This window comes from Streptopelia decaocto (assembly GCF_964273445.1).
Source record: "Streptopelia decaocto genome assembly, chromosome: 1".
Classification (NCBI taxonomy): Eukaryota; Metazoa; Chordata; class Aves; order Columbiformes; family Columbidae; genus Streptopelia; species Streptopelia decaocto.
In genome coordinates this window covers 117,217,161-117,242,742 of record NC_138663.1, presented here as the reverse complement: position 1 = coordinate 117,242,742, position 25,582 = coordinate 117,217,161, and the positions used below count along the sequence as shown (strand labels likewise).

General features: G+C 42.8%; 1 protein-coding gene across 1 annotated transcript; it reads left to right on the top strand.

Moving 5' to 3' along the window:
* Positions 1 to 1,534: 1,534 nt before the first annotated feature.
* UBASH3A (ubiquitin associated and SH3 domain containing A) lies at positions 1,535 to 24,905 on the top strand (the record flags this gene model as incomplete). Its single annotated transcript, XM_082076324.1, has 14 exons — positions 1,535 to 1,647; positions 5,078 to 5,131; positions 6,629 to 6,815; positions 9,109 to 9,307; positions 10,025 to 10,194; positions 11,258 to 11,466; positions 12,327 to 12,453; positions 14,829 to 14,937; positions 16,351 to 16,473; positions 17,281 to 17,373; positions 18,451 to 18,595; positions 22,026 to 22,132; positions 22,647 to 22,753; positions 23,622 to 24,905. 14 exons carry the CDS (start codon positions 1,535 to 1,537, stop codon positions 23,757 to 23,759), a joined length of 1,881 nt encoding a protein of 626 aa, XP_081932450.1. The 3' UTR covers positions 23,760 to 24,905.
* Between the last annotated feature and the right edge of the window lie 677 nt (positions 24,906 to 25,582).

The window sequence follows — 25,582 nt, the reverse complement described above, 5'->3', positions numbered from 1 at the left end:
TATAATTAAATATTGCCCAGTGTTTTGGAAGTGCTTTGCAAGCAGTATCTCATGTCTCTGAAGAATCAATTAGTTCGTGTTTTGGGATTTAGAAAATGAAAATGTATGCTCAGCTTCATAAAATGCTCAAGAGTAGTAATAATGTGGCTTATTTTTTTACTAAGAAGAGAGATTGATAACAGAGGGGAGGGTGGAGAGAAGAAGGAGGAGGGGAAATGATGCAGAAAGCCATGGCATTGCAAGTGAAACAAGGCTCCTGAGAGGCCAGGGAAGAAATGAGGGTTGTCCATGAAAAAAGTCATGTCCCTGGAACATGGTTGTGATGAGGAAAGCTGTTCGGTCCCTTTGCTGTGCACAATGGAAAGTGGCACTTCTATAGGAAAGGATGCTACATCATGATCCTGTTAATTGTTCACATCTAGGCCATGACATCGAGAGTTCTTTGTCGTCTCTTATCCCACTCTTTCAGCAGCCTTCCCTGGAAGTGGAAAACACAGGGGGAAATTTAAAAACAAACAAACAAGCAAGCAGACAAAGATGTAGAAAGAAAGCTGTACTTCTTGAGTTTCTCACAGCACTCTGATTTTCTCCCCACTGCACTTCAGAGAAAAATGGTTGGAGAAGCAGCCCAAACTGGCCAGGTGCCCCAAGGGAAACTTCAGCCGAGGGGTGGAAAGTGACAGCTCATTTCAGGGGACCTGGAGCTCATGTGACCCTTTCAGTCCATGGGGTGAGATGTCCTGTCCTCTCCAGGTACCTTCAATGAGGGCAGCCCAGGACAAAGAAAATTTTCTTCAACCATTTCACCTACTCTGCCCACACTGGAAACCCTGGGAACCAGCCAGTGCAGCTCTACAAAGGCTCCTGTGGTGGAACTGGCACCACCAGAAAGGACAGGTTTCTCCCTGATGCCACCCTGAGCTGCTCCAAGCCCAACTGCAGGGGGCTGGATGGGACATTGAGTTTGACCTCGCATAGATGGCCAGCTCATCACCTTTGGCTGAGAAGACCAGAGCAGGAGTGATGCATGATAGGGATGGGAGGATGTAAAAATTGAGCCCAAATGTAAATAATTGGCTTACAGACTGACTTCTTACATGCTGCAGGACATCCCCGCTCACCTCCTCTTCACTGCAGTAGCAGCTCAGGTGGATTTCTCAGCTTTCTGAAGACAATTTAAAATGAGAGACTAAAAGATCCCATCTCAGACCCTTCAGCAAGTCTACCTTGACTGTGGTTTTTATGTTTGGACTGGTAATCTTGTTCTCATCCTGGTGGATGAGAAAAGCCCGCTGATAGCTTTTGGTTTTTTAACTACCCTAAAACAAAAATTCAGAGATACAGATGCTACGAAAACAGGATGTCAGCTTTTGTCAGAAAAGATCACAAGAGGTTAGGGGTTTTTTTTGCTCTAGCTGCCTCATTCTCTTTCTCTCTGTGTCTCATTTTCTCACTCCCCCCCTCCCTCACACTCTCCTCCCACCTCCAAATTTCTGTCAGCACTCAGCACAGGGTCAGGAGAAGAGCGGAGGAGATGGCGGTAGCTGAGACTCAGCTGTACGCAAAGGTCTCCAACAAGCACAGGAGCAAAAGCACCTCCTCACTCCTCGAGTCTCTCCTTGCCAAAGGATTCCCGGCTCATATCGCGTGAGTAATGTGTTTGGCTGCCTTCACACAGTGAGAGGTATTTAAGTTAAAAGAGGTATTTCTCATAAGTTCCTGACAGTAGGCAGTTTGCTGTTTTCATCAAGAGGGCATGCTGCTCCCTGGGGGTAATGTCCCTATATAGGGGTCAGACTTGTCCTGCTTTGGATTTCTTGTAGAGCATTGTCTATTGATCATAATACAAAAGTAACCTCCTCTGTATCTATTTTTGTAAATACTGTGTGTATCTGAAGACATGCCTTTCCACGTCTTCAGGTTGAGAATCTTTGCAATGAGTTAAGACGTTGATGTCCACAGTTTGCTCTTGAGATATACCCTCTATCATTTTTCCTGCTTATCACTGTTACGAGGGAGTTAAATGTGGATTCTGTTCTTCTGTTCAAAGTTTTTTCAGGCCTGGCAAAGATCTCCTGCTGGATCTTGTCACTGGAAACTGTTTTAAAAGAGTAAGCTTTCCTTAACAAGAGGACACATAAATCTGTCAATTTTTCTTCCTTTCTTGAGTCATGACCTTGTTCAAAATCATGTCCTACCTGGAAAATGTAATTGTAAAAAATGAGGAGCTATTCTTGGCGAACCCAATGGATGGGAAATTAACTGGTGGCAGCTAACCAAGTTAACAAAAAAGTGGTGGTCACTCCTCCCCCAGAGACCCCTCTGGTTGGACAGTGAAATTCTGGGGAGGATTTTCCAACTTCTGAAGGGCGAGTATGGACATTTCATTAAAAAACAAAACAAAACAAAACTATTTCTAATGCCAAAGAATCCCTCATAAAAATGTTTTAGAAAGGAGAGCACCATGTCTCCCTTTTGACTGAAAGTTAAGCAAGTTGAAAAGCCTCCATTCATAAATGCTGTGGTGCTTTTTCAGGAACAGCTGTGTTTAGCGGGTCAACTTTAAACACTATGGGCACAGCTTAGAAGGAAACCAGGGGTCCCTTGTTCCCAGTTATGCACAGTGGAATTGTAGCTGTGCAGCTGAAAACCTGGCTCATCATTTCTCTTGTAATACTATAAGTTTTGCCACCCCAAAGTAACAGCAGTTTTCAAATTTTTTGTCCTCTATGTGATATTTTTCAAATTCCCTTTGAAACACTTCCTGCAGTTGCTGAGATGGCTTTTTGCTTCCCAAGCCAAAATCAAGCAGCAGTGGCAGAAATACTATGCAAACTGACATAAAATTACAAAATGCTCAAAAGCACTTCATTTTTTAATTTATTTGCTTTTATTGACTTGAAGACCTTCAAAATTTTGATTTCGTATTTATAAAATCTTTCAGCTGTCTCTGTAGTTCCTGGATTGAACCATAAATGAAAGTATTGAAAAGTTGTTCTTTCGAGATGTCCTGGCCTGAGAAAAATAAGGCTGGGTGGAAATATCTACAAAATCTTTCACAATGCAGAACCAGCATGCCAAAGCAGCATTTCCCCAAAGAACAAAAAACAAATGTGTGAAGATCAAGCCTAGCATCAGATCAATAAAATGGGCCTCCTCTGGTGCTTACACAGAACTGAACTGTGTTAGCAGCTTCTGCTTTAGGGAAGAGCCAGTTTATTCTTACTGTAAAGACACTATTTTTAATGCACATTTTCAATGGTTTATTCTGACCGTCTATCTGAGAGAAATTTGTATGCACTAAATAATGCACTATGCATTATCTTTCAATCTTCACTGCTCATCTTGGAAGCATAGGGTGTCTAATCACAGCCTAATGTTCTCCTGACTCAACTCTACAAACCCCACTGGAAAGCATCCTATGGCCAACATATATGATGAGATAAAAGGTGGAAACAGGCACAGAGAGGAGCCCAAGGGAGCAAGGACATAGTACTGAGCAGCATGACAGTCTATTGTCTCAAGTCTTGCTTGTCTTATTACATTTACAATTTTGCAGACCCTGTGGTAAAGAAAAGCTGAAGTCAAGCTCCATTTGGCTTCAGGGCTGTTTGCACAGAGCTTCTCTCGGAGTGGGAGGAGCAGTGCAGCACAAAGTGGTGAAACACTTACTTTGAGCTGTAAGGAGTGGTTGACGAAGTCTTGTGTCACTGACAGAGCAGCAACAGGCACTGACACTTCAACAGGATATAGCAAGAAGGGCTGCATGGGGAGAATGACAAGAACATGGATCGTTCATGTTTGATGTGATGGAGGAGGGGGAGTCAACAGAGATGTGGAAAGAAATTGTGCAGTGTTCAGTCACAGAGGACACAGGCTAGTTTTAGACCAGCTAGCTCATCACTTTGCATTGATTTGGTTATGGCAGTTGATGGAGAAGAAAGTTAGAAGGTAAAGCTTGAGTGCAAAATCTCATGTTAACCCTCATCCACGATGAACCTCCACTAAAGAGCCAGCCATGGTTGCCTAAACACATAAGTACATTTAAAAGTTTTTAACAAGCCCACGTGTAGTTTTTGCACTAGAGAGAAGACAAGGTCCAGAAGGAAACACCAAGGTTGAATCTGAGTCCTGCTGCTTAATGCACTCATTGCACTGCAGGTGCATGCACAGGTGTCACAGAGGTGGATGGATGAATGGAGGATAAAAATGTGATGAGACTAAATGAATCAATGCCCTCAGGACCCAGTGGCTAGAAAGGATGGTCTCATGAGAGAAGGAAAGAGATGAGCAGATGCCAAGTAATTCAGCAGGTTTTCCTCTATGTCTCTATTTCCCCTTCATGTCTCTTCTGAGAAGGTTGTAGGTGTGTTACAGGGCTGGAAATTGGGTGCATGGGTGCAAATGCTACTTAACCACTGGAATCCTTCACACATCACCTAGCATTTAGTCACAAAGACTTATCCATGTGAAGTACATAGTTGGAATTTTGAAAGCTCTAGTGAAAAGAGGAAATGTGAATCAAATCCAATCCCAGAAAATGACAGTTTCTTTAAGAGAGAAAAAGATGAGATACTGTCCCTCATCTTGCACTGAAATGATGGCTTAGGTCTCATTCTCTGCTGGCCTATGGGAGATCCTCAGTCCAGATTTTCAAACACCAATATAAGTATGTTTTGTTTTGTTTATATGTAGGGGCTTGGGCCTGATATCTTGAACCAGAACAGTATCCTATGTACAGAGCAAACCCTGCTCTTACAGTGTGTGGATGGATGGTTTCCCCAGCCTTAAGGAAATCCATATAGTCAATAGGTCTGCTAAGGAAGCATCTCCAGAACACAAAAGATTATATCCTGTGTGGAGGACAGGTTACCAGTCTTCAAGGAACTGAAGACTTACAGTGGAAAAAACTTCAAGAAAGTTAATATTTCCCAGGAATAACCTCATTGTTAAAGGTCTTTTCTGTGCTGGAAAATAGACTTGATGACCACAGCATGTCCATTCTTTACTTTCTAGGAGTTTTCTTTCTGTTATTCTGATTAATCCATTTTGGCTTGGTTTGTTTTGGTTTTTGTAGGCAAAAAGCTTTGGCTGCTACTGGACAAAAGACAATAGAAGATGCTACAAAATGGTAAGTACCTGTGATTTTCAAAGAATGCTTTGGCATTAAATCTGGCTAAAAATCCTTGTTCATATGCTGATTCTGTCACTGAATTTGAAGTTAGATGCCAAACAAAACCCCTGTATCTGAGTTCTTTTATTTATTTGTTTATTTTGGTTCATGCAGAGAAATAAATAATCATATTTGTAGTTATTATTGGAAACGAGGTTATTTCCAGAAGGTCCAGAGTAAATTAAAAAAAACTGGCAAGGAAAGGAGAGTCTTGGGCAGAAGCATCTACTTTTACCACAGTTATGTTAGTCAGTTCATGGGACTGGCTGCTCGGGGCAGACTCTTCTCAGTTTTAAGCTTATTTGTGCTGCTTATTTGTGGCTGTGGCTGCCAAGGTCTTCTCACTGCCTGTGCAAAGGGCTCCTGCGTTCTGAGCCAGCATTGTGGGCATGCACTGGGGTACATCTGGGAAGGCTCTAGGAGACACCCATGGGGCAAATGCCCTCACACCTCATGGTATGCACCTGTGGGCAATGGGCACAGGATCCAAGGGGGAAACTTGGACTCTTTATCCCAAAGAAAAGGAAGAAGGAAACAGGGAAAATATTTGTAAATCCGCAGTTGCAGTTACAAATCCGTACAGTAAAAACATGGGGTTAAATGGCAATGGCTGAAGGGCATTCTTGATCCCTAGAAAGTTTGTTCCGCTGTACGAGGACTATAGAATATTCATATGTTATTAATATGCTGATAATTGATTCTTTTGTTTTAATACACCTTCAAATTAAATCCAGTCTTTCCTTGCACTTCTGGTTTTTGTTGTTCTTGACTTTTTTTAATTTTAATTGGTTTGATTGCTTTTTTCTTTTTTTTCTATGTATGTGAAAAGCCATTTGAGAATGGCATGTTCTTCCCCAATAGTCAGGGGTACTACCACGGTTTCCAGCAATCACTCCCAATCCCACAGCTGCAAAGCCAAACATACAGTACATGAAGAACAAGGTGAAGGACACAATCACATGAGATACGAGCTCCTGATCTTTGCTTGTACATTTTCTGATTTGTCTTGTTTGCTTTTATTAGGGCGGAATTAAAAGGCTAGCTCTTTTTGAGCATTTTTTAAAATCTTCAGTTAGTTTTCATTTTGTCATTCTTCAACATTTTCTACCCATTGCTTCTTTTTCTGCTTCCATTCTTCTATTTTCCAGTCATGGAAAAGGGGAAAAAATAACACCCCCCCAAAAAAACCCAAAATTCTTTTTGTTGTTTTTCATTTTCAGACATTGAAAGGTGCATATAAATGTAAAGCACACAAAAAATAAGCAGAAAAAATAAAACCATTCTCCATTAGCACTTCAGAGAGAAAATTTCTAAGGAATTTCTATTTTAACTTTTCACTTCTAAGAAAATAACCACCTTGTATTTCCTTTTTCTGGTCTCTACTATGGATGCCTTCAGCACAGGAAACAAGAGTAAGTGGTGCACACACTCTCTGTGATATGCTCTTCATTTCAGGTTGCACTCCCACTGCAATGATCCCTCTTTGGAAGACCCAATCCCTCAGGAGTATGCTCTTTACTTATGTCCAACCGGCCGTTTGCATAACTACCTGGAAGAATTTTGGAAGGAGAGCAAGCGCCAGTGTGGGAAAAACAGAGCCCATGAGGTTTTTCCGCATGTCACTCTCTGCGATTTCTTTACGGTAAGGCACAAAAAATGTGCAAGGGTCTAATATCAACTGCTGGTGAAACTGTGCCACCTGCAATTGTCTTATCCCAGAACTTCTTCTTGGTGATCAAACTGGCATGACCTAGGTCCAGGCATGTTTTCTTAATATTTGAGTGTTCAGCCCCTGTGTAAGCACTAGGGGCTTTCTTCCCATCATCCACTTTAGCTACCCTCCTTAGGCCTTGGCATACCTAAAAATTGGATGCTGAAGCCAGCAGGATACTTCAGGGCAGCTGAGTGACACGTGTTTAGCATTTCTCTACAGCAACATCAGTCCAGGCTGCACATGAACCTGCCAGCAGAAAGCACTGCTCCCCATATGCAGATGTCGGCAGGCTTCAGAGATCATGCCCATTGCTGCACTGATCTAGGATGTTGAACTTCCATGGCCAGGGCAGCAGTGGCTGCCTTCAGCCAGCTCTGATGGTGACAACATTATCAAAGGGTGTAGATAACTATGGTATGGTGCCTACAGGAAACTCAGGGAAACCCCTGCCTTCTCCAGAGAGCCCCAGTCAGAAGGTCACTGCTATGGTGGTGTGTCCCAGTCTTCACCCCTTCTATTGAAGCTTGGATGTTGTAAATAAGAGAGAAGCAGAACACACAGGGATGCAAGGAGCAAGGGGAGCCAGACTGGAGTACAGCAATGCAACTGATTATCTTTGTCAGTAATTTAACATGGAAGTTAGGCTCCTGAGCTGGACTCCTGGTGGGCTGTTTTCTGGTTCTAGAGATGCTGCTGTCCTCCTAGGTAGCCTTCTGAATGCTCACTAACTGTCTAGAGAACTTCCCAACTGAGCTCCTTTTCCTGCATAGGTGAATGTGCCAGTATCAGCAAAGACCATCAAGGAGTCATTGCTCTGGAAAAACTCTACGGCCACCTGAAGTCCAGTTTTTGTATGTTGATGGTGCAGAACATGAACATCAGCTGCAGCTGAGATGGCACTGAAACAGGCATGAGCTAGAGCAGCTGGACAGAAATTTTGCTGTTAATCATGCTTTTGTGCTAAATCATGCCACTAAGTATAGACAGTGAAAATGAGTATTTTGTTGCAAAATATTGCATAGCACCCTGTGGCCATTAATTGCAGTTATAGAAAACAAAAATCATTAACTAATAACAAATATGCTTTTGAAAGGTGTCAGTTTTAAAGGCCTGCCCGTGGAAGAGACAACTGAATTGCAACCCTCACCTTGTGCGTATCAGCCCCGTTTCACGTAGCATATTTCTAGGGATAAATGCATCCTTCAGTGCTGTTCTCTGCTCCTTGGCTGACCTGGCTACCTCACAGGCAGAAAGCAAGACACATCAACCTGGCTCCCACCTCCTCCTCCCCACCCAGCCCTCTCCTGTTTCCTGACCCCCCAGGTCTTTTGCAGCTCTCAAACTCATCAGGCCCAGAGGAGCCCGCTGCAGGGCAGTCGTGGTGCAGGATCCCACGTCCCCGTCCCCCCACAGCCCAGTCTGCCCAGGGTCTCTTTGGTGCATCACTCCTCCCTGTGGCCTGAGACATGATCCAGAGAGAAAGATGGTCTAAGCAGGAGGAGCTTTTTTCTCTCTTCTGCTCTTCCCCTTCAGCAGATTGACCCAGTGTAAAGGCTAAACAGAGCAAATAACCCTGCAGAGGAGAACAAAGCAGCACAGAAATGGAGCATCATTTGTGTTCCTGTCTTTGGCTAGATGGCACAAATTCTGTCTTTGTCTCTTCACTTCTTAAATTGCTTAATTGCCTTTTTTTTTTTTTTTTTTTTTTCTGGCAGCATGGCTCTGTACGATCCCTTAATTTGCTGTGGTTAGAGCATCAAGGATCATAATGACAAAGATGCCTTGTGAATTTTGCTAGGTATGTTGCTCAGCATCTGAGATCTTGAAGTTTTAGCAGAAGCCATTTCAACTAAGGACTGTAGGATAACAATAACAAAATTCTTGCTTGAATTGAAGAAGGAAACCATGATCCCTGCCTCATTTCACACAGGTTCTACTCACCTGTCAGATGGCAAAATCTTTTGGATCTTTCCTATGCAGGCTAGATACACCTCCTGATAGAAGGCTCCATCTCCTGTTATAGCACCAGGATACTGAGCTGATCAAACTGCCCAGTATTACTGTTTTTAATACCAGGAGTTTCAGGGAAGTTCGTGGGTGTGTTTTCTTTCTCAGGAAGTCTAATGTCCACAGTGTTTTCTGGTACTCCTGTATAACACAGGATATGATACTAGCTGTTGAGCCAGTGGGTAAAGCCTGCTCCTCCTCTGTTTTCTTTCAGTGTGAAGACCAGAAAGTGGAAATATTGTATGATGCCTTAAAGCGAGTCGGTGACAGCTTTTCACAGTGCTTTCCTCCATCCATTTCTCTATTACTACATTCATCCAGCAGCTACCTGGGCTTCTTCATTGGTGAGAGCCATGCAAATATCCTCAAAGAGTTTGCTCTGGCATTCTCATCAGAGGCTTCGGCCCTGGCAGGTAGGACCAACACCAGAAGAAAGATGGGTGGGTCATAGCATAAATGTTTAGGCATGATACTGAAAACTTCTCCTGTGTCTCCAGGGAAGCTTAGTTGGTGTTTTACTGTCAGCAAGCACGCTTTCCTCCTACAGATTTGAAAATAGCATGGCTAGGGGAGCATGTTTTAGACTTTGAAGACACAGTGCTTTTGTCTAGAAGCTGAAATGGTTGTCTGTGTAACTTCATATGCCATTGATTGGGATATCCAAGATCGGCAGGGATATAATAGTCCCTGTTCCCAGACCTCCATCCCCATGGTGTTATGGCCCAGACTGATGGTCCAGCTGTATCCCTGAGAAATAGGTCTTAATCCCCACTCCAGTGACATCCAAGGGATACTGTATCACCAGTGGAGACTGAAGGGACACAGCCCCAGCATAGCTTCATCTGGGAGAAATTAGATGAATACATCTCAGACTGGGAGAGGAATTGAAACCTTGTTCATTTTTTTCTGCCAGCTGAAGCCAGAGAGCAAATCCAGTCCAGATTTGTGCATTATTTTTGCATGAGTAAAACCGTGACATTCTGTGAAACCATTTTTCAGCAAAACTATGATCTACTCTACTAATAATTACTATATTTCCTGCATCATGCAATGCATGTAGCATAGCATAAGACAAGAACAGCTTTAAATTATCTTTGTTTCTATGTTGTGAATGATTGTTTCATTCCTAGATTGCCATGTGAAACCCTGCCTAAAACAGCTCCATCTTACCTTGGCTCACAAGTTTTATCCTCACCATCAGAAGACTTTGGAACAATTGGCCAAATGCATTAACCCAGGGGAGGCCTGCCAGTGGGTAGCTGCTCTCTACTCACGGGACATGCGTTTTGTGCATTACCAGGTACTGTCATCAGATATATTTAATTTCCTGAGTCCACTGTCAGACTCTTTGCTACAGTCATCTTGTCTTTTTTTTTTTTATGAAGAAAATCAGTGCATGCACAATACAGTATTTCAGAAAGCATGGCTGTTTCAAGTATCTCTTTGGGTTCAAAAACTGTACTCGAATCAGTACAAGATACTTTTATGGTAGGCTGCTTGACCTGTGTGTCAGCAAGGTCTAATTCCAAACTCCAGCAGAAAAAAATAATCTTACCATGATATGAGAAACTAAAAGAGACAGAAAATTAAGATCCTTGAATATTTACTAGGATTTGTCAGATCATAGCTTTGCAGTAATATTCCATTTAGCAAGATTAGTTTTCTTGATTGTTCCAGCCATGAGGAAAAATGCACAGATTAAAATATCAGTGAGCAGAGCACAGTTCTCGCTGATGATTTTCTACTTAACAGACTCTTAGTAACCAGTCAACATTTTTCCAGTTCTTATTTCCAAAAATGAATTATGGAATGATCCAGATTTTTTAGTCAGATCAGTATATCGCTTTGCCACAAGCCTCATGTTGGATTTTGGTCGTACTCAGGAAAGCCGCAAGTAATCACCAAAACAGCTGATAATGCTTTTGCCATGTTTGGTTTCAAACAAGTCTGTACTAGTTACAGGAGAAAAAGTATTTTCATGAAAAGCAAGTGCCTATTTTTATACGTAATGCAAATGCAGTAATGTCTTCCTTTTTCTCTGCTGAAGCGCCATTAAAGAGCAGGATGCAGAGTGGAAAACAGTACCAGTCACAGTGTCCAGTAGAGAGCTGAACAAGCATAGAATCATAAAATCATAGAATCATCAAATCATAGAATAGTTTGGCTTGGAAGGGACCTTCAAAGGCCATCTAGTCCAACCCCTCTGCCATGAGCAGGGACATCTTCAACTAGATCAGGTTGTCCAGAGCCCCATCCAGCCTGGCCTTGGATGTCTTCAGGGATGGCAAATCACATAAACCACTGCAGTATGTGCAGCAGTGGGCTCTGGGCAGCAGTCTGACCCCACTGCCTGTGTCCCCCAGACGCTGAGGGCCCTCTTCCAGTACAAGCCCCAGAACATTGACGAACTCATGATCAACACTGGAGACTTCATCTACGTTGACCCGACGCAGCAGTCTGACGTGAGCGAAGGCTGGGTGATAGGGACCTCGCATCGGACCGGCTGCAGGGGTTTCCTTCCTGAAAACTACACTGAGAGGGCCAGCGAGTCAGACACGTGGGTTAGACACAGGTAGGCTGGGGTTTCATGAGTGTTGCTTTATGGCATCCGCTTTTCCTGCTGGGGAGCTGTGTCAGCGTTCCTCCTCACCATAAGCTGTGGGCTGTCAGACAGGAGCTGGAGGTGGCGTGGGCAGAGGAGAGAGGGGCCTCAAGGGTCTGGGTTGGCTGCTGAGATTCCTGGAAGAAAACACATAGTACACACACTCATAGACACCCAGAGTTCATTAGTTCATCCTGCTGAAGGGATGACCGCTGTTTGCTCTTGAACAACCTGAACAGCCTAATGAATTTTAAAAGACCACATTCTGCCAGGCAGGCCGAGCCTTCAACCTGGCTCACTGCTTGCTTCTTTTTTTTTTCTCTTAAGTGCTGGCAAAGCTAACTCAAAACCACACAAAGGTTACTCCACCACCTTGAGCCCACCCTTTTCTTGTTGATTTACCCTGTATCAGCAGGCATCTCCCTGGCTTCCTGCACTTTGCTCTGCAGCTGCCAGCGTGCCTGATGCTACTTGTAGATTAGAGCTGCTTTTTCTAAGCAGGGAGGTGTAGGTGCACTTCTTGCTGAGTCCTCAGAGACAGAGAGGGGGCAACCAGGTAGTATTTCCTGTTTGAAGAACACACTTTAGCAGGGCTACACCCAGTATATGCAATCAGTTTGTATTATTAACATTTTAGCCTCATTTTTACTGGGAAGATTCTAAATCAAACCCAAAGTGAAGTGTATTGCTAGTGTGCAAAAAATATCAAATGGAACATGAATCCTGACTTATATGTGTCTGCAGACAAAAACATGACTTAAAAACCCCTTTTATTTGTGTGTGCACACATATGTTTTTGTGTATGCATGTTGCTTCTACTTTTTCTACAGGGAATATGTTTTTGTAACAGCTTCGAGATTCTTCACCCAAACTGAAAATGAACCTAATGTAAAGCTGAATGGAGAAGTCCATAACCCTAGTACCTCAAGGAATGTAACCAATGTACTTTCTGTTCAGGTAATTGGGTTTTTTTTCAATTTCTTATCTTTGTTATGTGCTTTTACAAGTGTACTATTAATTAAAAGTATTTAGTAAATTTAATAGTATCTTCCTTTCCCCCTCACATTTTCATGTTATGTTGGAATGCACATAGAATCACAGAATCACAGAATGTTAAGGATTGAAAGGAACCTTGAAGGATCATCTAGTCCAATCCTTCAAGATATATATATGCACACACATACTCATACACTCATACTATATAGTATAATGTCTCATAAATATAATATAGTGTATTTGATGTGTATTACTCTTTCCTTCTTTCATAAAACTTTTGTTCCTGTCATAATAAAACAACATACAAGTTCTTTGCTCAGGTTTCTCTGTGCACAGCCTTACTGGGCAAGCCGTTCAAAGGTATGGCAACAAGTCTAACAAGCGAAATGCAGGAACAACTTCCACTGACTTTTATATAGGTTCACAGCAGAGTAACGAGCAGAATTAGATTCATTGTTCATTGTTATTTTATGTTCAGGTTCTGTGGATGTCACCTTGGTGGTTTACATGGTCCCAGATCTTAGAACACTTAAATGTTTCATCTTCTCTTGTATATTTAGATACGTAGCCAATGCAAATAACTGCATAGAACTGCAGCAAGAGAACACATAGCTGTAAAGGTTGGCAGCACTGGCGGGATTACATTTATTTTTGTCCCAGTTTCAAAATCAACATGTACAATTTTTTTCTCAGGTTTTCCACTGGCCTCTTGTTAGGAAGAACAAAACAAATAAAGACTCTGGTTTTCTACCTGCAGCACGTTTGCACTTGCACTGCCATATTGGCTCTGTCAGGGATGCCAAGATGGTCCTTTCTGGCACACTGACATGCTGCAGAAATCCCTTTGGGTTTGCTGGCCCCATGGCCTTTCTTCTCATTGTGCTGGGGGATAACCCCAGGTTCATTTGTGTTAGCATTAGATAAACTTGAGGACACCCTGAGGGAACTTCCATCCTGGGCCCTACGAGGATGCTGTTTATACTACTGTAAGACAGAAACTTCTGCATGAGTCACACGTCCTTCCACCAGCTCTTGGTTGCTCTTGGCCTCTCTTATCTAACTCAGATCTGTGGCAGAGTCACCACGTGGCCCAAGGAACATGTTTTGCAGATGTGCACGTCTCCAGTCTAGGAGTTTCCCCAGCCTCTGTGTTCCTCCAAAGCAGAAAAGCAAGACCACAAAACCTTAGTTTTAAACCCCAATCTTGTGGTAGTTGATTCGTGTTTCATGGCAGAAATGCAACAGTGTTTAGAAGAATACATGACTATAAATCTCATGCCACTTCTTAAGAATTTCCTTCTCTGCTGCTGCAGATAGACATCACTAACCTCAGTGCTGCAGCAGTAATGCTGTGATGAGTTACTGTTGAAAAAATTTTAAAGCCTTTGACCTGTTCCTCTTTATCTTCTCATCTGTATTTAATGTGCATTGTATGCTAACCTCAAACTGCTTAGAACTCATTTGTAATTCCACACAGTCAGAGTAAAAAAGTGGCCTCAGAACAGATCTGCATTCACTGTTGATTTGGCCACAGAGTTATGAAAAGTGTAAAAGTAGTGTTTTCATCAGGAAATTAAGAACAATCTTGGTGTAAGTCCTGGTGTAGAAAGGAGCATTACCACTTGAATCTTAGCTAGTTTCAGTCTTTTGTTTATACCAACCATATGATGTACCTTAAATTATAATTTCTTCCCACACTGAAATTAAAAGATCTGTTGTCAGCACTACCTTTCACTAGTGTAAAAACAGAGTTAAAACTTGATCTGTGGCCCATGAAGGTCAGGGATCTCTTTGCCTTCAGTGCAGAGCCAGTCAGGCTTACTATAGTCTTAAAAATAGGCATCTATTATAGCAGCTTCTCTCTCTCCTTCTCTGTGCTTCCTTCATCAGGCAGCATCCAGGAATCCAGACTTTTCATGCAGGTCATCATAGAATCATAGAACAGTTTGGGTTGGAAGGCACCTTCAAAGGTCATCTGGTCCAACCCCCCTGCCATGAGCAGGGACATCTTCAACTAGATCAGGTTGCTCAGAGCCCTGTCCAGACTGGCCTGAAATGTCTTCAGGGATGGGGCATCTACCACCTCTCTGGGCAACCTGGGCCAGTGTTTCACCACCCTCATTGTAAACAATTTCTTCCTCATGTCTGGTCTGAATCTCTCCTCTTTTAGCTTAAAACCATTACGCCTTGTCTTGTAGTAACAGTCTCTGCTAAAATGTCTGTCCCCATCTTTCTTACAGGCCCCATTTAAGTATTGAAAGGCTACAATAAGGTCTCCCTGGATCCTTCTCTTCTCCATATATATAATATTGTATCAAAACCCCCTTTTTACACAGCTGTCTCAGAATGCCACCCTGCGAAGAGGAGTGCTGGTGATGCGCCACGGGGAAAGAGTTGATCAGGTCTTTGGCAAATCTTGGCTTCAACAGTGCTTGACTCCAGATGGTAAGATAATTGAAGGATCTTAGCAAATCAGAACCAAAATCAACTAACCCCAGCAATGGGTACAAGAGATTCCGTGTCCTACATCTAAATGTAAACACTGTCACAAAAGAGTGAGTAACATTGCAAGTCAGGTACAATACTGCTTTGACATGAACATATTTCATAATGTCCAAAAGTGCTTCATGTTTATGTTGGATAACCTCTGCAGAACAAGCAAAGCCCTTGTGATACTGACAGATATGTGTCTTACTGACAGATGTACAAAACATAAGATCTCTTCCACTCATTATGCAAGGTGGTGGTTGACAGACCCCTGCGCCTTTCCATGGTTGAGTCAGAATTGTGGTCAGTTGATCAGAGTCACAGTACATCACTAGTCGAACCTGGGGAAGAAGAGCAAGAGCAAACCACGGCGGAAATGAGATGTCAGCACTGACTTAAATTAAAAGATTAATTTATTGGCCCTCTCTCTCAAAATAAGTATGTTTTGAGGTGAAGAAGGCTGACCCAGCATAGCGAAATATGTGTCAGGATGAAGGAAAGGGACAAGCAGGTGTGAGATCAGAAGGAAGAGCTTTATGCTGAAAGTCTCTTTTGCTATACTGGAGATCTACTGTATTAAGTGTGCCAAATTCACACTAGATAATGAGGGTGATACCTTCTGGCTGCATACTCAATTAATTGGTTTCATTTTTCTTTTGTGGAAATGTTGGAGTTTGTCATTTTGTCAATGGTAAAAGAATATCAATACGGAGTGGATTTTTGTTTTATTTGACTGTTGAAAAGCCAAATTCTCACAATTTCCTGTCCCCTCTCTGTTCCACCCTATTTGCTCCTTCAGAGCTTGCAAAACAGGAGGTATTTTGTTAGGACAGGTGATTTCCCAAGCCAGTGTTATGACCTTAAAATGTGATCTCTTTAAGGTAATAGCAGTCACAGGGGGTTTTTTTCATCAGCGAGACACTGACAATGTCTGTACTGCTACTACAATAACCCTCTAGGCACCAGAGTCAGGCACTGCCCCATGATCCCCCAAACTGCTCAGTTATTAGCTGTGTCCTTGGTGTGGTCTCAGCTGATGGCAGCTCCCTGTCACCCACACCGTTTCCAGGCAAGGTTTGAGGAGGGCACAGACCATAGTCCATCCCCAGTGGACAGACGGCATGGGTATTTGAGGTAGAGGGAAGAGACACTAGCTCCTTGGGCAGATGCCCCACTTCATTGTGTGTCCTCATGGCCAGAGAACAGGCCTTGACCTGTTTCATTTGCCAATCAAGATGCCACTCTGAGCTGAGTTTTCAGAACTAGCCATCCAGCCATTCAGAAGAAATGAAGCCATTATAACAAAATGCCACCTGTGCATACAGCTGCTGTCTCCCTTGTATTGTGACAAAATTTCACACCTCATTTCAGGAAAATACTACAGAGCAGATCTCAACTTCCCTTCCACTCTGCCAAAGCGGAAAGACAGCATGAAGCATTTTGAATATGATCCTCCTTTATCTTGCTGTGGTATTTTCCAGTCAAGGCTTATAGGTAAGCTGGATAATATCCTACTGCAAATGTAAGGGCTTGAGAAGCAGGCTTTCATCATCTGCAAAATGTTGCTCATATTGGCTTTGCAGTAGAAAAACTACCTAGCAGTACTCGTTGTGGTAACCCTTTTCTACAGGCAACCTCTACAAGGTTTTGTTAAATAGTAAAATAGAGAGCAAGACGGGTTGCTCATCTTTGAGACCCATTCTGCCAGTTCCTGGCAAAGAAAGCTAAAAGACAGAAGCTGCAACACTACCTGTGTCCTGCTGCTGCCTGCAAGGGACTAATGTCTCGCACAATTGTCATGGAATGGGCAGTGAGGAGTAAACAGCCTGGCCAGAGGAACCAGCTTTGTGCTCAGCAAAGTGTGGTCACCTCATCACAGGTGCCTGACAGCTGGGTGGTACAGGTTAGTCTGAGTCATTTCACTCACCAGACGAAGTTGTTTCTGCTCCCTGCACAAGTGTGCCTGACTGTGACAATGCAAGTCTGATGTAAATGCTTGTCTGTGATGATTCAGATACACGGAGACAGACAAATGCCTAACTGCTCCTTGCAGATTTGGAGTGAATCTTCCATAATTATCTTATTGACACCCATTTTAAACTTGCTTTTGCCACCAGAATGAGCATTTTAGTGAGCTCATTCAGCCAATAGTAGGAAAAAATGAATAGAAAGGGACTGTCAATGTATCCCATGTCAATGAAACTGAAAAGCTCTAAGTTGTTTTTGCAGAAAGTATTTTGTAGTACTTTTTTGTCTGTCATGATCTGTTAAAGAGAAACTCACTTGCCTGTTCCCATCCAGGGGAAGCTCTGCTGGACCAGGAAGTGACCATCAGCTACGTGTACTCGTCACCTGCCCTCCGCTGCATACAGACAGCTCAACACATACTGCAGGGTAAGGTATCAAGAACAGACAGGTGTTTTGCCACACTGAAAATGTCTTTCTTAAACTTCTGTGAAGTCTCTGAGATGAGTAATTAAGAAGATGTATGATTTTGAGGTTATTTATTGTTGTAATTAAGTAAGGAAGACAAGGTGGTTTTGTCTAGTTGGTAATATAGGCAGTAATAAACCTGCTGCCATGTGTATGGTCTGGAGAGTACTGTCCCATTAACTCTAGTCCTCACTAGTTAAAATGGAATCTAATGTTATATGAAACAGAGGTGTTTCACATCAGGTTGAATTCAACATTAGTAGCTGCTCACCAACTCAACACTGCCACCTCTTCCAGAAGATATTCTGAGCCAAAACCCAAATGCTTCTGGTGCTCTGAAGGATATGTATGTGAATCAGGGAAGACAGGTTTGCCCTGAAAGCATTTGCCTTTGGAAGCCAAACTGTTTTAGCTCCTTCATATTGCAGAACCTCTTTCCTTATCCTTCTCCCCCTCCCTCTCCCTTTTTTAGTTTTCCCTGTCCAGTCCCCTTTGACAGGTCTCTCAGGGATCCATAGCTCATTACCGTGTTTACATCAAAATGACAATATGAGTGCATTTCTTCTGGGAACTAGTGCTACCAAGCAACCTCTCAAGAATAATCAACAAAATAATGTGTTTTCATGGAACAATTCAATTTGTAGCACTGTATGACAATTACTACCTCACCAAAGACCACTGAGCAAAATGTTGTGTAAAAATTGTTAAAAAAATTCCTGTCTAAAGTTTATGCTCATGGCAACGTTACTGAGGTCTTGTCTTCTGTTCTCTCCTGTACATTGCAGATCATCACAAGTAAGCTTCAGAAATAATAATAATAACAACAACAATATTAATATAAGAATTCGTAGTGCCTTAACATTACTTAGACATGAATATAATGTTGGCTTCATTTAATCAGCTCACTCCTCTTTTGTTTGACAATAAGTAATTATTTTTCACTAACGAAAATATTACAGCAAACAAGGTAGAATGTACAGCATGAATGTAACACTTCAAGTGTACCTTTGTCTTCTTAAATATTTATTGTTCTTGCAGGGCTTAAATTAGATCAAAAAGTCAAAATCAGGGTGGAACCAGGATTGTTTGAATGGACTAAGTGGGAAGCAAGCAGAGTAATTCCAAACTTCATGACTGTGACAGAACTGGCAGAGGCCTCTTACACAATAGACATAAGTTACAGGTAATTGCTCCACATCTAGCTGTTAAATTTGTATTTTTTTTACCTGAGGCATTTCTTCATATTTTTATTTGTCATAAACCATTATGAACACTGCAAAAAATGGGTGATTCTGATCAAATTCAAGTCTGCATGATCTGTTCCTAAAATATGATATGCTATTAGCTGTCTTGTGCCAATACAACTTCACTGCTCTGGCACAGAGACACATACATAAGCTTGGGAACATGCACACATGTCACACAGGGGTGCACATGTACAAACATCTGACACTCGTGGATGGAACCAGCCCTGCTTTGGTGTTGCCATCAGATCCACCACCTCAGGCCCATGGCTCGTCATGAACTGCCTATATATACCTGCATTATAGGCATTAGTGTCAGGTACCAGGAGTTTCATTTTTACCTTTGGCTCATGCAAAGCACACTTTAGAAATGTGAAGAGTAACCTGATGGGTAAATAAGATGCTGCTTTTCAGCAATGAAGAAATGTGACTTTAGAAAAGGCAAGTAAGCCCTTTGTTTAGAGTCTGCTGGGCAGCAGCAAGAGGTCTGCCCTGCTGCAGAGGATGAGCCCAGGCTGGGAGGTGGCAGGGAGCACAGCTCCACACCTGAAACATCACTGGTTTGTGTCACTGGAGCAACAGCTACAAGAGGAAGGGAAAGTGGGGGTCACCCTGTGCAGCCCAGGGCAGAGCCACGCAGGGTCTGGGGAGAGAGAGGCGAGGCAAACACCAGACAGCTGTCCTTTGGTTTGGGGTGGAGGCAGGGTAGTAGCATTTCACTATAATGGATGTTTGTGCCAAATTCAGTCAGGGAGGGGAGTGGTTTTAAGTTGCTCAGAGATTGCTACGATGCTCAGCAAGGACTTTTGGGGGCCCTTACAACTTCATGGTGGTGGGGAGTGATGCCTTTTCTGAGTGCTAGAAAACCACAGCGGGGCAGGAAATGATAAGCCTCCAGTTCAGTCTAGCTCCTCATCTTGCTCACAAGCCAGGCTGCTCTGTGTTGGCAGTGCACAGCCAGATCCAGGAAATTACTCAGCTAATAAAAGTGAGTGTCTCTGGGGTTTCCCACATATACAAGAAAGGGGGAAAGGAAATTTCTCATGTATTAATGCAGTTCTTACAGCCAAGAAACTGTCATCATTTGAAATTGCATGAAGTAATAGGATCCTTAATTTTCTTGGGTCATTGTGCTTTCTGGTGTGTTTTACCACCAACCAACTATTTTCTATAGTACTTTTTTATAAAAAAATCACTTCTCTCAAACTTCCACAAAGAAAAGGGTGCAAATGCAGAGCAGTGGGAAATCCAGAGGGGAAGCTCTGAAGCAGTGCAAACTACAGAGATCAGACCCCTCACAGATCACTCAGGTCCAGGAAAAAATAGGAAGGATGAGCTATGAACTTGCACATATGATGCCAGTTTCTTCCCATCACGTGCAGGGTTCAAAATCCTCAGGTCTCAGGGACCGACTTTACTGTATTCTACCACTGCAAATGACAACCTTCAACCAGGTTAAGTCCCTGATCATTCCCTATCAGCAGTGGACCAACCCAAATTCTCCTGTTTCCAGTGCCACTAAAAGGCAATGTGAGTGGTGCTGAAACATTCGCTGCCCATGTGTTGTGTGCTCAGAAATCACCTTGATGTTTGCAGACGTCTGAGTTGGGTGCCTAGACTGTGATGCTTACCTAGGAGCCTTCTTGTGGGTAGAAAGAAAGGGTCCCCCAAGACAGTGATTTTCCATCTTAGATAGCCTATGCCAAACACTTAAGACGGCATGAAGGGGCTTACTTGTCCCCATTGACCTGTCCAGATGCTTGAGTTGTAGGTAGCTAAGGTTGGTTGAGATTAACACTGCCTCTCTCTCCTCTCATGCTGTAACAGGAGCAGAGGGGTGGTAGACACTCCCTGTCTCAAAGCAAGATAAACTCTGCCTTTGCCATTCCAGTTGTTAAAGACTGCCAGTCACAGTGTAAGCCACTTACTACTTTCCTATTCATCCTTTGCATGGAGGACAGACCCTTCCTTTCCTCTTCACGACAGCCTTTTGCTGACTATCATTATGTCCTTCTTCAGCCTCTTCCTCCAAGCTGTACTGTTCCTATCTTCTCTTGTAGGCTGTGCTTTCTGGATCCCTGTTCACTGCTCCCCTCTGGATTTTCTCCTGTTGGTCCTCATCTTGCACTGTAGCACTCACAGATGGACACAGCAGTCCCAACCAGACCTTAGCCTGGGCTGAGCACCCCTGTTGCTATTTAGTCTGGAAACCACTCAGGCCAGTGCTGGGGATGTTCAGTTCTACTGCACAATGACTGGTTAATAACAGGGTTAATACTGAAGGGACTGAGGCATCAGCAGGACAGCACATTTAAAAAAAAATGCAGCCCTGCCAAAAGGCAGACCAGTTTTGAGTACTTCAATCTGGACTTCTCCGATCTGGCCAGGATTAAAATTAGCTACAATTAACAAACCATCATGAGTTTTTCACATGGTTTTACCACCTCTTTTCTACTGTGGTTTATGCTGAATCAATGTATCAAGGACTCACCTGCAAAAGTACACTGTGACACCATACCTTACTACAATATATTCATCAAATCTTTCTCCTGCCTATTCACTGAATAAGGACACAATCAAATCAGGGTGAGGGGGGAAGCTGTTTGTAGGAAAAAAAATAGCACACTGCATTGTGTCCCAACATATGGCTAACAATATTTGCCAGCCATAGCAGTCAATGCCTCCCCTTCCAGAGAAGACAGGTTAAGAGGATTACATGAAAAAAATAGACAAAACACAGAAGAAAAGCTCAGACACTTAGGAGCGGTACATCATGATTAATGTCCTTGGAAACACTTTTTTTTTAGCTCTGGGAGTGGAAATCTTTACTACCCATTCGTACAGCTAATGCAGATATGCCTCATTTGTTGTTGATTTTTGTTTTGTTTTGCTTTGTTTATTAAGGAGACAACCACTGAGGTGAGTGATTTTTAAAGCATTCACGCCATCAGTGTCTCACTTTGATTTGGACTCAGTCAGGATTGCTAGAACTGGGCTGCTCTGCAAGTCTGCAGTCCACACCTGGGCAGTGGTCCTTGCCAACAGAAGTGCTCAAAGCACAATATTTCCTTAGACATGAATCCTACTTTAAGTAATATCCACTGTAATCAAAAAGTTTTATTAAAGTATGGGTTTCCCTGCATCTAGTGCTTTATGAGCTACGAGATTTAACCATAAGATTTAATAGAAATTACTGTGGGGGAAGCTAATGCTCCATGCAAGCTGAGGTAACAATATGACAGCCAAGTCAGGAGGTAAACCTATATATCCTTTTAACCAAGTGCCTTTTCTCTGTTGTAGTAATTCAGTACTGCTAACAGTGCCCCCATAATCATCTAGATTAACATATATTTGTGATTTTATTGTCAGGGGTAACTTCCCACTCTCTTCTTTGGTGCCATCAGAAAGTTATGAAGAATACGTAAGCAGAAGCTCTGCGGTTATAAAACAGATCATCACTGCCTGCCCCAGCAAAGGTAAAGGTTTCAGATCTTTGTATGTTCCATCAGACACTTTCAGAAACAGGAATAGGCAGAGATTTTCCAACAGAAGAACATTTAAACATGAGTTGTTGGTGTTACACAGAGCTTAAGGTAGTCTCTTAGTCTTTGTCCTGGCCTACACTGAATCAAAATACTTGCAATTTATGGAACAGAAATGAAAAAGCAAAATTAAAAATAAATTTAAAATTTAGTAGAGTACTAAATTGCACAAATATACTCTTTGCTTGATCTTTCTACGTTGGGAAGTAGCTCAGCGTAAGATAATATACGTTTCTGGAAAGCTTTTTTTTTCCTCTTCTCCTAGCAAATGCTTTCTATTGCTAGCTGGCATGCCTACAACACACCAGGCTTTTTCTGGCCAGCACAATACACCCTGCCACATTATCAAAGAGGTCTGCCAAGATCAACAACCCTAAAAGAGCTGATAGGTAACTTGACAGTACTGCAGCTCCCTAACTACTTTTCTTTGCTTTCTCTGGTCTGCCAGGAGTCATCCTCATTGTGGGCCATGGCTCTTCCTTGGCATCTTGCACCCGACCTCTGATAGGGCTCCCTGCCAGAGACAGCAGCGACTTTGCCCAGGTGGTACGAAAGGTGAGAAGTTTTTTCAGCAGGAAGCTTTCTTTTTGCTTTATTGTACTTTTAATTAAGAGCCTGCTTAAACAGCAAGACATGCATATAATGCATGTCAATACCAATGGCATTAGGTTTTTCATTACAAAGGGAATCTAATCTAGTTTTAGCAAGGTCAAGAGAAGGGATTTTCTCCTGGTGAATATGACTAGCAGCTAAGTCCTTGGAGAACTTCATGCAGCTCCCCTGGAAGGTCAATGCCAGACAACACCTAAAGGCAAGAGGCACAGTTGGAAACCTCTCCACCTGGAGCTAGCCTCCTCCCTTTAGCAACAGTGCTAAGAGTCTTCCCTCTCCTCCCCACGGTGTTGGGAGTGTAACCTGCAGCTACATTCATTTTGTCACTCTTTAAAAAGCTGTGTGGTTTTCCAGTCACTGTAAGTTCACAACTTTGGTGCTCAGCTACAGAATGAAGTGGAGAAGGGTGTTCTTGTCAGCTTCACAAGTGGGGCCTGTACTTGAGATACAGTTGCCAAGGATTTTTTTTTTTTTATTTGTTTATTATCACCAGTGGGAGAATTCTTCACCCCAGTTTTCCTTACCATCAGCCTTGATATGGCCAACCAGAGAATTCAGTCTTTAGACATATTTTTACTACCACTGTCAGTGCATAAGGAGTGAAAACATTTTGATCATCAGATCCAAGTATGACTGTGGGGTCATGACACAAGCTAAGCTATTGCCCCACAGGCCTCCAGTGTGGTTTTAGTTCATTTCAGAAGTGGCAAATTTTCCCAGCCTCTCTTCCCAGAACAGTCTGCTCTCTTCTGCCTCCTTCACATCAAAGCAATGACCCTGCTAGTAACTCTGTTGGTAAATTCTTTCCTAGATCCCTTCACTGGGCATGTGTTTCTGCGAAGAGATCAAAGAAGAGAACAAATGGCAGATGGTCAACCCACCAGTGAAGACATTAACTCATGGAGCAAATGCAGCATTTAACTGGAGAAATGGTATCATGGAAGATTAGAAGGCTGGCTCTGCCTTCAAAGTTGTCAGAAACGAGCCAAAGACAGATTATGGTTCAGCACAGCCCAGAGATTCATCCAGAAGACTTACAGAGGCTGTAAAATACCTTCTCTGAGATGTCAAAGAACAGAAAAACACTTCCAAGTTTGGTGCCTGAATTTTGTTTTTATTTCAGTGGCTGAGAAGAAATAACCTATGGAATGGTGTGCAAGTGAGCAATAATTCTTCTGGTGGTGAAGAAAGTAGCTTTTCACCTTTTCTGAGAGTACCAACATTTAATGAATATGGAACTACCTGATTATAAATTCCACTGCTAAAGGCACTAAAGGCACTAAATCAGATAATGTTGTGTTTTCCAAGATCAAAATACATCCCATAAGAATTGCTTTTTGCATGCACTTGCTTATTTTAAGACAAGCAGAAAAACTGGGACTGAAAAGAATATATTTTCTATCCGAAGAGGAAACCAGCTCTACCCAAAGCCACTGGGTTTCCTGTTTGCTCCGACAGTTCTGCAAGAGCAAATACCACACTGACTATTTATTTACCTCTTCTACAAAGGGGGCCAATTTTCTATCACAACAGCTCCCCACTTAGTGATTCCCAAGTGATCCATATTGCACAAGGGACTAAAAGATTCCTTTTTGAAGAAAACCGAACTGATTGCTTTACTGTTGCTGGGACAAAGAAAAATGCCCTGCTTTACTGTACTGGTGACAAAACCGTGATGTGAGCAACTCTAACTGCTGAACACTTCCTGAGACGGCACTCGCAGAACAGCAGCTTGGTTTTGTGCTGTTCCATGCCAAATTGTATAAATAGTGACACACCTACTAGATGGGTCACCCAAAAGATGTCTGCAGCTCTTCTCTTGGTGATTTGTTTAATTAAGGGAACATAGCCCTAAAATTTTGTGCACAAACAGGTACATGCCTTTCCACAGTGTGTTTTCCTTTCTAATTTTCCTTTCTAGTTATCCTCTCATATAACTACCTCTGGGAAAGCACAAGCATTTCTTTCAAAGAAAGGAAGAAATAGAGGTTTCTTCTTCTCTTTTAGTGTCACTAAAAGTGTTTTCATTTTCACGCTTCATCTCCCTGCTCCTTCTTGAAATATGTCTGCATGCATGCCATAAGCCATCAGGGCATGTCATAAAGCCCACCCAACATTCAGGCTTTTGGGCTGAGAGGTATCTGACAAGAACCCTTATCTGTGGGTGTGAAGATTTCATATCTCAGCCTTGCACCTGAAATGATTAATTTTGACTTTCTAGCTCTGGTGAAGTTGCTTGAGCTCTTGCTTTTCTGACAGTGCTGTGATTTTAAAGTGAAAATCAAAAGCCCCAGGGCCAAGAGAGGAGCTCTTTAGCTAGCAAGTGACACAAGGGAGGGCACAGGACTGCATCGCTAGTTGCAGCTTGAGCATCTGAGCTGGGTGGCTACAGACAAAACCCTGGAAAAAAGGTAAAAACCTTAAGTGCCATCACAGCCCCTTATTGCTCCAAGGGAACAGGATGCCACTGCAGCACTGAGAAGACCACGGTTTGATTACTTCTCTGCATCTTGCCCCGTCACGTACTTGCTGTTAGCTGGGAGGGGTGGGTGTGGTGAGGGATGGTTTTGACCTGACCCCTGAAGGCAGTGCCAAGGCTCCTCTGTGGTCTTCAGGAAGGGCTGTGAGTCAGAGGTCTAGCTGAGAAAAGGAAATACGATAAAAGAAAATCAGCATGTAGGGGAAGAGCAAGATGATGAGGGAGGAAGCAACATATCTGCCTTGTGCTCAGCCATGCTAACAGCAATCAGCAAGGGTCTCCCACCACATTGC